We start from the raw sequence: 11,416 nt of genomic DNA on the forward strand, positions 1-11,416 counted from the left end.
GTTTCTTCCCATAAACTCGTCTGGTACCCTTGCTGGTGCTCTGTAGTAGGGCTGATTGCGGATTTTTTCCAAGACTTTGTAAATCGGAATTCGGAATACGGTTGTGACTGCCTGAGCAGCCCTTAATTCGATTTCTGGTTTGTTGTAGCCACCATCACCTCGGCCTCGCTTCGGTGAGCCGTTTTTCTTCTTTGGTTTTGGCGTCTTTGTTCCTGACGTATCCTCCTCGGCCCTGGCATACTTCTCTATTCTAGCCATTAATTCCTCCATACTTTTTGGCAGTGTTTTTGCCAGTGATTTTCAGAGCAGACAATTATCTTTTAGGTCGTTCTTAAATGATACGAACGCCACCTCTTGGTTACATTCTGGTATCCGGTTGAATACCTCATAGTACCTATGTGAGTAGATTTCTGACCACACTGCCAAACTAGTACTTAACTGGAGAGCACCGGCAGAATAGATTAAGCCTAAATAATCTGTCGATAAGAATCCCGCAGTGGTTCGTCCACCCGGGGGCACTCTGACGATCAAGTCAGTAAAATATCTCTCAAAGATAACCAAAAGTGTTTAACTCACTTGACAAAGCATAAAAGACATACCTTAGACCCATGGGGGTGCCTCTTTTTTATAGCCAACATAATCCTAGTCTCAATAAAAGCCTAACTCTAATGGACTTAGGATTACTGCTAATCTTGGACTCTCGGTAGGATTAGGATAAACTCTCTAAGAGTCCTATCTTTACCTAAACTGAAGTCCTCTCTCATTCTAGGACTCTTGTCCCTTATCCGCTTATCCCGGATTCTGATATCTTCACAGATAACCTCGGTGTCATGATCAGGACACGTGGCATCCCAGCTGGCGCTTCAGTGACACCTCGGCCACGTGTCGTCATTAAAAAATTATGTCCCCACAACTGCCCCCTAGGTTCTATTACCTCAGCAGCCTGAGGTGATGGAACCTATATCATTTCTTCCATTTAGCACATCGGCTAAGCTCACTCCATTATTTATTGCTTATGTCAGAACTCATCGGCTCAATATGACCAAGGCTTATAGTTTGTTTTTATCAATGCCTTAGAACCAATAACCAAGTGTGTTCAAAGTTATTTAGCCGAAACCGTCCTCCTAGCCGGGGTATTTGCTTCATTAAATTAAGAACTCCAAGAGTTCCAGCATGCGTATGAGTTGGCACGCACAGTATCTCAACCGTTTCTGCCATGCTTCTTTCCCCTACTGAGCTGTACCTGACACGCGCCATGAAGTTGCACCGCACTCCCGTGCGCCGTCTGACAAGCACGTCGTTCTAGGCACCAAAATTACCATTTTACCGCCATTTCAAGCGTTTGATCAAAATCATCTCTCTCTCTCTCTCTTCGTCTTTTTACTTTTGCATCCTCAACTTCGTGCTAACTCTCTCTCTCTCTCAAATCCTCCATTGTTCCAAGCTTTCAAGCTCTGTAACTTCTCCGTTCATCTCCTCCTACAACCTCATCACCTCGACTGGATCAAGGATCAACTTCTGATCCAGCAGAACAGCCATAAAACCTCGGCTCCACAACTAATCCCTCCATCTCAACGCAAACACCGACGTCGAAGTACAATCACCGCCGAGATGGGTCGTAAGAAAGCCGTTGCAGATGACCTCCTAGCCGACATCCCCAGTACTGTCACAGCACGATCTTCACTATCACAAACGCAGCCAAAGCCAAAACCAAAAAGGCTGAAGAAAGCCCAAGAAAAGGCAACGGTAACCCAGATCGACTCTGAGGATACCTTGCTGATCTCAAAGATGGCCAAGGCAGAAAAAAATGCCTCTGCTGCTGAAAAGAGGCCCACCGAGGCTGAACCCTCCGAATCAACCATATCAAAGAAGCTGAGGTCTTTGTTGGCAACAACCTCGGGTTCTCTGAAGTCTGATGCCCCTTGGGCCCCTCCAATTACCATAGAGGAGAAGCCAGTCAGAGCCGGTGATAGTGCGACTGACATTGAAGTCGGCGTCGCCCTCTCTACTGCCTTGCTTCTGCCCAAAGACCTCGAACGCAATGCCGAGGCAAGCAAATATGAAAACTTCGCTCTGATGCCGCAGCATTCTGTACAAGTAAGCCCTTAACACTTGGTATTTTTCTTTCTCTGTTTTTCCATACTTAGAATTTTTTGCATGTCTTCAATGTACACCTTAACTGTGTAATTTTCTCGGTGTGGAATACTTTGGTTATACCTACTAACAGTTTATCTCAGCTTTGGCCTAACACTTGAAAATATTTTTTACAATATTTTCCCAAGTGTTATTCACAACTTGATACTTCACCCTTTACTTAGCAAGACTTCTATCTTCAAATATCTTCCAAGTTTGGCAACATAGTAATCTCGGCAAGTATGTAGATACTTCTTTCAACATAACCTTGGCTTAACTTGTAAATTTTTCTCAAAAATTTCAACAAGTGTTAAACCAATCTTCTTTCAAAATGACCTCGGCTTAACTTCAACTTGTAAATTTTTCTCAAAATTTCAACAAGTGTTAAACCAATCTCAGTTTGTAGATTTCAACTCTCAAGCATTATTCTCTAGCCCTCTGCCCCCTAATGTAAACTTAAGTTCCACTTGGGTTCTCATTAAGCATGTCGCTTTGATCTTGTGGCCGAGGTTAGATTCAAACAAAGACTGGCCGAGGTTACCAACCTTGGTTTCTTTGTTAATCTGACTGACATGTACTTAGTTCCAATATGTGCTTGATTCTTGCCGATATGGCAAGTCCGGGTTAACTCAACTTAGTTCAACTCTATTATATGCAAGTAAAAACTCTGCCATATAATAAGTCTAAGTTATTCGTCATGTTTCAATCAAAAACATCGCCAACTTAGTTCAACTCTATTATATGCAAGTAAAAACTCTGTCATATAATAAGTCTAAGTTATTCGTCATGTTTCAATCAGAAGTATTGCCAACTTGGTTCAACTCTATTATATGCAAGTAGAAACTCTGCCATATAATAAGTCCAAGTTATTTGTCATGTTTCAATCAGAAACATCGCCAACTTGGTTCAACTCTATTATTTGCAAGTAGAAACTCTGCCATATAATAAGTCCAAGTTATTCGTCATGTTTTAATGAGAAACATCGCCAACTTGGTTCAACTCTATTATATGCAAGTAGAAACTCTGTCATATAATAAGTCCAAGTTATTCGTCATGTTTCATTCAGAAACATCGCCAACTTGGTTCAACTCTATTATATGCAAGTAGAAACTCTGCCATATAATAAGTCCAAGTTATTTGTTATGTTTCATTCGAAAACATCGTCATAGGACTAGTTGGTCCTATCGCACAGATTTCAAATTAACAAAAATCAAACTAGCACTTTATTGCTTCAACCAATATGCCCCATTGCCGGTAACCTTTCTCAGGATGAGGTCCCTATCCTTGAACTCTCTTGGGCTGACCTTCTTATTTGTAAACCCTAGCAAGTTCTTGCTGGTATGCCCCTAGCCAAATTGTTGTTCTATCGCACGTCGCTGGTGGATTTCAACAACATTTTTACGCTTTTTTACATAGGTTTCAGCTTCCTTTTGCATGTAAGGCCAAAAGAATCCCTGCGATGTTGCTCTATGGGCAAGGGATCTGCCCTCTGCATGACTTCCACATACTTCTTTGTGGACCTTATGTAAAAATTCTTTAACTTAGGCTGAGCTCTTCTATTCTCGGACTTAATCATCTAGGCCGAGATCTTGTCTTCTGGAATCTGGGATCTGCTCACTTAGGTTGAGCCCTTGTCTTCTCGGACCTAAACATCTAGGTCAAGATCATGTCTTCTAGGATTTGGGATCTGGAATCCGAGATCTGAGCTCTGGTTTGTTGTATCCAGTGTTATCTCAATTTCGCTTCGACGAGCCGTTTCTCTTCTCTTGTTTGGACACCTTTGTCCCTGGCGTGTCTTCCTCAGCTCTGGCATATTTCTCAATTCTGGCCATGAGCTCCTCCATGCTTTTTGGTAATGTCTTTGCCAATGACTTTCGAAGTGGACAATCATCTTTCAAGCCATTCTTGAAAGACACGACCGCCACCTCTTGGTTGCACTCGGGTATTCGGTTGAACACCTCATAATACCTTTTGGCATAGGCCCTACGGCCTTCATCCTCACTGATTCTCAGAGCCATCAGGGAATCTACCCTCAATGGCTGTAGTTTGTTCGCCACAAACCTGGCCACAAACATCTCGGCTAGGCCCTCTCAGGTTTTCACAGTTTTTTTTGGCAATTTGTGAAACCAGTCCAATGCAATTTCCCCGAAGGACGAGGGGAACACTTTATAGAACAATGGCTCAATCCTGGTGTATAATGCCATCGAGTTCAGGTACAAGCCAACGTGACAGTTAGAGTCCGACTTATCGTCGTATATCTGGAATCTCGGCATGTGGAACCTCTTCGGGGCTTCAAATTTGTCCAATTCTATCGAGAACGGCGTTCTCGGTTTGACTGGAGAAGTTACCTCGGCTTCTTGCCGCTTCCTCTGGAGGTAATCCCTCAGATCCTCCTTGGTCTGTCCAGGAGTTCGGCTATCTCCAGATTTCAGCCTTTTCGGTACATTACGTCCAGTGTCATTGTGGGTCCTTTTGGACTTCCCTCCATTGGTCGTGTCGAAACAAAGTTCCTTCCCCTGAACATCGCGATGTTCTCTGGTGTAGTCTTCTAGGGTTCGATGTGTCTTCTGGGATTCTCTTCTCATTGATTTTCCACGCCCGACCTCCCGTGAAGGCCGGTGAGAATGTCCTTTAGTCCCGTCGTGCAGAGGGACTGCAGGAACAGTTTTCTGCCCTCCTTTCTGGGCATTTTTCTTGGTCACTGGAATCAGCGCATCTTGTAACGGGAACGGTGGCTGCATGACGTTGTTCTGTATCATGAAATTGACGGCTGTTTGCAGGTCCGCCAATTTGTCCGCCATTTCTTTCATCTCGCCATCCCTTCATAGGCATCTATCTTTCCATACTTGGAGGTCGTCTACATTATAGTACCTGCCTCAGTCCGATTTATTTGGCATGTCGCCCTCCTGGCCGACGTCATTTTCTCCGTGATTCTTATCACGAGTCTTTTCGTTGTAGTTGTCTTCTTCGACGTCAAGGTCTATATGTTTCCCACTTCCAGTAGGAATGTCGTTCCCAACCTTCTCTGTCTGTCCGTTGTTGGCCATCTATTATCCTTTCTTTCACACAGACGACGCCAAATCGTGTGAGTAGATTTCTGACCACATTGCCAAACTAGTACTTAGCTGGAGAGCATCGACAGAATAGATTAGGCCCCAACAACCTGTCACAAAAAGCTAAGAATCCCGCGGTTGTTCGTCCACCCAAGGGCACTCCGACGATCAAGTCAGTAAAATATCTCTCAAAGATAACCAAAAGTGCTTAACTCACTTGACAAAGCATAAAAGACATACCTTAGACCCATGCGGGTGCCTCCCTTTTATAGCTAACACATTCCAAGTCCCAATAGAAGTCTAGCTCTAATGGACTTAGGATTACTGCTAATCTTGGACTCCAAATAGGATTAGGATAAACTCTCTAAGAGTCCTATCTTTTCCCAAACTGAAGTCATCTCTCCTTCTAGGACTCTTGTCCCTTATCCGCTTATCTTGGATTTCGATATCTTCGTAGATAACCTCGGTCTAGCTGAGATTATCTTGGCGTCATGACCAGGACACGTGGCACCCAGCTGGCGCTTCGGTGACACCTCAGCCACGTGTCGTCATTCAAAAATTATGTCCCCACAGTACTTTTTGGCATAGGCCCTCAAGCTCTCGTCCTCGCCAATTTTCAGAGCCATCAGGGCACCCACCCTTCATGGCTGTAGTTTGTTCGTCACGAACCTAGCCATAAGCATCTCGGCTAGGCCTTCCCAGGTTTTCACAGTTCCTTTCAGCAACTTGTGAAACCAGTCTGATGCAATTTCTCCGAAGGATAAAGGGAACACCTTGCAAAGCAACGACTCGTTCCCGGTGTACAACGCCATCGAGTTCAGGTACAAACCGACGTGAAAGTTGGGGTTCGACTTTTCGTCGTAAATCTGGAATCTCAGCATGCTAAACCTTTTCGAGGCTTCGAATTTGTCCAATTCTATCGTGAATGGCATTCTCGGCTTGACCGAGGAGGTTACCTCGGAATCTTGTTGCCTCCTCTGTAGGTAATCCCTTAGGTCCTCCTTGGTCCGACTAGGAGCTCCGCTATCTCCTGATTTCAGCCTTTTAGGTGCACTACTCTCAGCTTCATTATGAGCCCTCTTCGACCTTTCTTCATTAGTTGCGTCAAAGCACAACTCCTGCCTTTGAACATGCCGATGTTCTTTGGGGTCTGATTCCTTGGTGCGATGTGTCCTTTGAGATTCTTCCCTTCTCGACTCTCCTCGCCCGACCTCCCTTGAAGGCCGGTGAGAGTGTTTTTTGCTCCTGGCGTGCTTGGGGATTGTAGGGACTGTTTTCTGCCCATTTTGTCGGGCATCTTTCTTGGCTGCTGGAATCGGTGTATCTTGTAACAGGAACGGTGGCTGCATGTGTAGACGTTCCCCGAATGCCCCGGGGAGGAACAAGTCCCCCCCGTTCCGTTCGATATTGGGCTTACCACAGCTCAGGACTCTCAAATTGTCACGGTTCTAAATCTGAACCAAAGAGTCCAAATCCGGCAAATCGTTTTGAGAAAATAGATTTTGAAAGAAGTGCCAAACATGGACTGCTTTGCCAGATACAGAGTCGCCACCTAAATGCTTTATTTTGGAGAAATTTAGGAAACCCTGACTCGTTTGCCTAAGGCCACGTGCCGGTCATCACCAAAGTTACCTCGGCTCGGGAACTTGGGTACGATTGGGGAAGGTCACTTCGTGAGCACCCCCGCTCGCCCGATCAAAGATCGGCCTCTACTAACCATGATATCTATTTTTGAAAACATTATGCGTTCTTATTCTGATTATTAGCCTAGATTTACTATGTGATGCGCACAGCATACAAGTATAGACTGGATCGCCTGAATTGGAACAAAACATTTCATGTTTGTTTATTTGAAAATGGTTTGATGGTGCTACCCGCAGGTAGGCTAAGACGTGGATTTGCCACCCTCGGGTGGGCTTAGAAAAACATAATTTTGCCACTATCTAGTGGGCTTAAAACACACATTTGATGAATTGTTCCAATTCAAATAACCCAACCTTCACCCACAGGCATTCAAGCAGTTATATCACATAAGCATATAGCCTCATGGTAAGCATGCTATTCATGGCAGTCACTCACACGCATGCAAGGACGCTAAAGCATAAAACTTACCGAGTACTCCAAGCCAAAACAGAAACTAATTAGAAATCCATGCATGATCCTAATTATACGAAAATGCCTAATGCAACACACTACAACAAAATGGTACTTTAATGACAAAATCACTTCGTCTCCAATAGTGAAATTTTCGTCACCAAATTGATCCATGTCGAAATAATTTCGTCACCACGTTCGTCCCCAATTCGTCGTCACTAAAAGTACGCGGTGATGAAAATTTATTTTGTCACCTATTATTGGCATTTGGTGACGAAATATTTCGTCACTAAATGTTAAATATTTTGTCATCTATAATATCCATTTCGTCACCAAAATTAAATAAAATTTTATTATATTTATTTTGGATGACAAAATATTTCGTCATTAAAAATAGTGATATAGTTTTTAGTAACGAAAATATCGTCACCAAAAGATGAAAAAAAAGACCCTTCAGTGACAAAAACTTTTTGTCAAGAAATATTTTAATTTAGTGATGAAATAGTGAATATGTGTGACAAAATTATTTGTTGGGATTAGAAAGTTTTAGTGTCAATTTTTTTCGTCACCAATAATAAATCATTTTTAAAAATTGAGGGGAGGGTTATATTTGCAATTTATATATTTTTTTCAATAAACAATACCTGTACATTTTAATAATCTATTAAATAAAACATTTAATACAAATCAATATAAAATTAACTTGTTCATTATCATAAAACAACCCAAGCAAAATACATGTCTCATAGTATCAAGAAATTAATATATAACATCCAAATTATAACATCTATTTTAGTAAAATCAAAAACTACAACACAATCAAAATAACTTGTGCATTTTAATAACCTGCTGAATATAATATCCATTACAAATCATTACAAAAACCTGTTCATTTGGTAATATCAACAAAAACCTGTTCATTTTAATCTATTCAATAAAATATCAACAAAAAGATAAGATCCATCACAATATAATCATAGCCCACAACAACATAGTCAAAATACATGTTTGGTAATATCAACAAAAAGTACAACTACACTGTGATGGATGTGTCTGGTAATATCAACAAAAAACTCTTGCTATACAGGTTACCAAATTCGTTCATCTCCAATCTGCCATTTAAAAAAGAAAAAAGAAAAAAAAGACAACAACAAAAGGTTAAGGTAACCATTCACTAAATATGTTAATATGCAACCTATAAGAGAAAAAAATAAAAATTTAAAAGTAAATTTTAAACCAAATTTTTACCGTGCTTGTTCCGTAAATTTTTACAACTTACATTAGTTCCTCCCAAGGTGTTCATAATATTTCTTGGCCTTTTAACGACTATTTCAAGATTTTACTCCCTAACGGCCTATTTTCAAGCCTAAATGTTTTCCAACCGAGAGTCCTATGATTGTTCTGTAAGTTTTCACAACTTATGTTGATTCCTCCCAAAGTGTTCGTGATAATTTCTGATAATCTCAAGGTGTTTGTGATGTTTTTCGGGCCTTTAGATGCATACTTCACTATTTTCCCGGGACCTTGTGCCTAAATGTCAAAAGTAGTTTTTTATTCTACCCTAGTTAAAGAAGAAATGTTCTACTAAATTAACATATAAACATAATATACTAACCAAGAAGCTTGTTCATCAGAATCTGAACTTTCCCCATTCTCAAAATTTTCCGTGATACCTTTCTGCGCCAAACACTCTATGATACTTTGTATCTTCTTGCTTTGTTTCTTCTCTGACTTTTGAAACCTTGCAATTTGTTCATTTTGCTGTGCTATTTGCATCTCAAGGCGTTGAACATAGTCACTATTTTCAGCAGGTACAACAGTAGTCTTCATAGAAGAAGAAGGCCTCAAGCCGAGTCCTTTCACATAACCTGACCTTGGCTTAAGCACCTTAACTGACAACTCCTCTTGGCTTAAAGGGATCACACCAGTCTGCGAGAGGTGTTCGGCTTGTGTCTTTATCATGTTGTCCTATTAATTTAAAATAAATCGAACAATTATTAGTTATTCTACCCTACAAAGCAAATAAATAATTTTATCAAAATTAATATGCATTGCCTTGTACATACATAATTAGCTTGGCTCTCCGACGAAATCCATTCATGTGTGTTCGAATTATAGTGGATGGACTTGTAAAACTTTGCCAAATCAGGAACTTCTCCATTTGCAATTATCTGATTCATTTGTTTTTGAATGTTATTTCAAATATTTAAATAACAAAGCCTACTAATCTGATAAAATAAAATAGCAGAACACACCGAGCTGTGCACCCTAACCGGGATTGATTTTGATCCACATCTATGTTTTGTTTTCATTTGCATCCTATTATTCACATTAGTTAGTGATTGTTCCTACACGATTGAAACACCAATAAAAACAACAAAACTTAACATTAGTAAGAAGAAAATTAATTTTTGACAATTAACATAAAACATTATACCATGAATTCTTTACTATTCCACTTCTTGTCAATTAGAGATGTCCATTGATTAAGAGTAACACTTGTAGGTGGGTGGCTTCTCGCGTACTCCTCCCCTCTTGCATTCTTAAGTTGCTTGTATTGTTTGTGCAACCTATAGGTGAAGCTACTCAATCGCCGACCAAACTGTGTGTTTAAAGTCCTTGCTACATCACTCGGATTGCCTTGTAGATCAAACTGATCCTACAAAATCAAATCATTTTTTTTATAAGTTAAATAACCTAAATTTCAGACAAGCAGCAATGAGCCTGATTAAACAACAAAGAAAAAAAGATTGCATCAACAGATGTGTTAACAGTTGCAATTTAATTCCTAGATATGCAGGCATTATATATTGTAATAGTTGCAACAGATGTGTTAACAGAGGAATATGATGTCCATGTTTTTCTAGGCAGTCTACAGGAACATAAAAATTCAATGTCAAGCTTTGACATGAAATGTCCTACATGTCTTTCTAGGCATTATATATTGTAATGAAAAACATTAACAGCAAGAATATGTGAATCATAAGTGTATACTATTGTAAATATTGCTTTTTACTGTGAAGATATTGCCAAGACCTTCCTAAATACATAGTTATAGTTGCATTCTTACTAATCGTTAAATTCGTTCCAAAACTAGAAGTCTTTGATATGCTACCATGTAATATCTTGTTTAGCAGCAAGTTCTTGTAATCACCCTAACAAAGAGAGTATTTCTTTCACACAATAATTACCATGTAATTTCAATTTCAATTTCAATTTCAATTTTCATGTGTCATGCCTCTTTTACTTGACAATAATTACCTCCAAGCGTTGGATCATCGACTTCTTATCAGCATCGTGAACCTATTCCACCTACAAATGCTCAAGTCTGGTAATTGCGTTCGAACCTCTATGCCAATCTTGGAGGCCAACTTAGAGGCTTGATCTCCCACTGGCGCACGGAAATGTTCAGGTACAGGAACCAACATCTTTCCATTTTTCTGGACAATGCGTTGGGTTTGTATGCCGCGTGTTGGACCACGACCACGTCTGTCATGTGATGCTGTAAGGACATAATGTTAATTGAGTTAATAAGTAAACAAATGCAAGTTAGACCTTAAATTAAATATAAACAACTTTGCAAACTTACCAACACTACTAGATGCAGTCACCTCATGCACAGGTTGCACATTATGAGGTGGTAAGGGTTGGGTACCAATCTCTTGACGTGGGGGATCCATCCCTTCTTCTGGGGTGGGAGTTAATGGCCTCGAATAAGGCTATAAACGTAACCCCGGTGGCATCTCTTGTTCCTGAAATAACATAATCGAATAGTAAAGAAGATATTTAACACAGTTAAAATATATTTTAAAAAAGATATGATGTTTAAGATATATGAAGAAGATATTTAAATAGTAAATGATATGTTCACACACAAATATAAAATAATGTATATAATACCTTGCGATAAAAGGAACCCAATGACTCGTTATCACTATCGTTCTCACTCTCTGACGGATTATACTCATCATCATCATCTACCTCAACCCTAATTCCCTTTTCCTTTGCATTTGCACATTTGGGCTGAACCACACTCATCAAAGAATTTGTAATATTCTTCACTCCAAGATTGTTCATTACCTCATAGTTCTTCTTGATTCGCTTATTTCTTTGTTTCTCATATTCTGTTAGCTTCT

The 11,416-nt window shown here is 40.2% G+C and overlaps 1 protein-coding gene across 1 annotated transcript; it reads right to left on the minus strand.

Annotated features, from left to right (window-relative positions):
- Nucleotides 1–8,533: 8,533 nt before the first annotated feature.
- On the minus strand, nt 8,534–10,559 carry LOC145793902 (uncharacterized). Its single transcript, XM_082876796.1, has 5 exons — nt 10,542–10,559; nt 9,718–9,939; nt 9,536–9,628; nt 9,347–9,451; nt 8,534–9,248 (listed from the first exon to the last, which is right to left on the minus strand). Exons 1-5 carry the CDS (start codon nt 10,557–10,559, stop codon nt 8,865–8,867), a joined length of 822 nt encoding a protein of 273 aa, XP_082732922.1. The 3' UTR covers nt 8,534–8,864.
- Between the last annotated feature and the right edge of the window lie 857 nt (nt 10,560–11,416).

The sequence above is a fragment of the Camellia sinensis genome, chromosome 6 (assembly GCF_055761805.1).
Source record: "Camellia sinensis isolate YWXY chromosome 6, ASM5576180v1, whole genome shotgun sequence".
In the NCBI taxonomy this organism is placed as follows: Eukaryota; Viridiplantae; Streptophyta; class Magnoliopsida; order Ericales; family Theaceae; genus Camellia; species Camellia sinensis.

Coding starts and splice junctions, on each gene's coding strand:
- LOC145793902 (XM_082876796.1), bottom strand. Junction 9,629..9,717: donor GGAATAGTAAAGAATTCATG/GTATAATGTTTT, acceptor TCAATCGTGTAG/GAACAATCACTAACTAATGT. Junction 9,452..9,535: donor CGGTTAGGGTGCACAGCTCG/GTGTGTTCTGCT, acceptor CAAATGAATCAG/ATAATTGCAAATGGAGAAGT.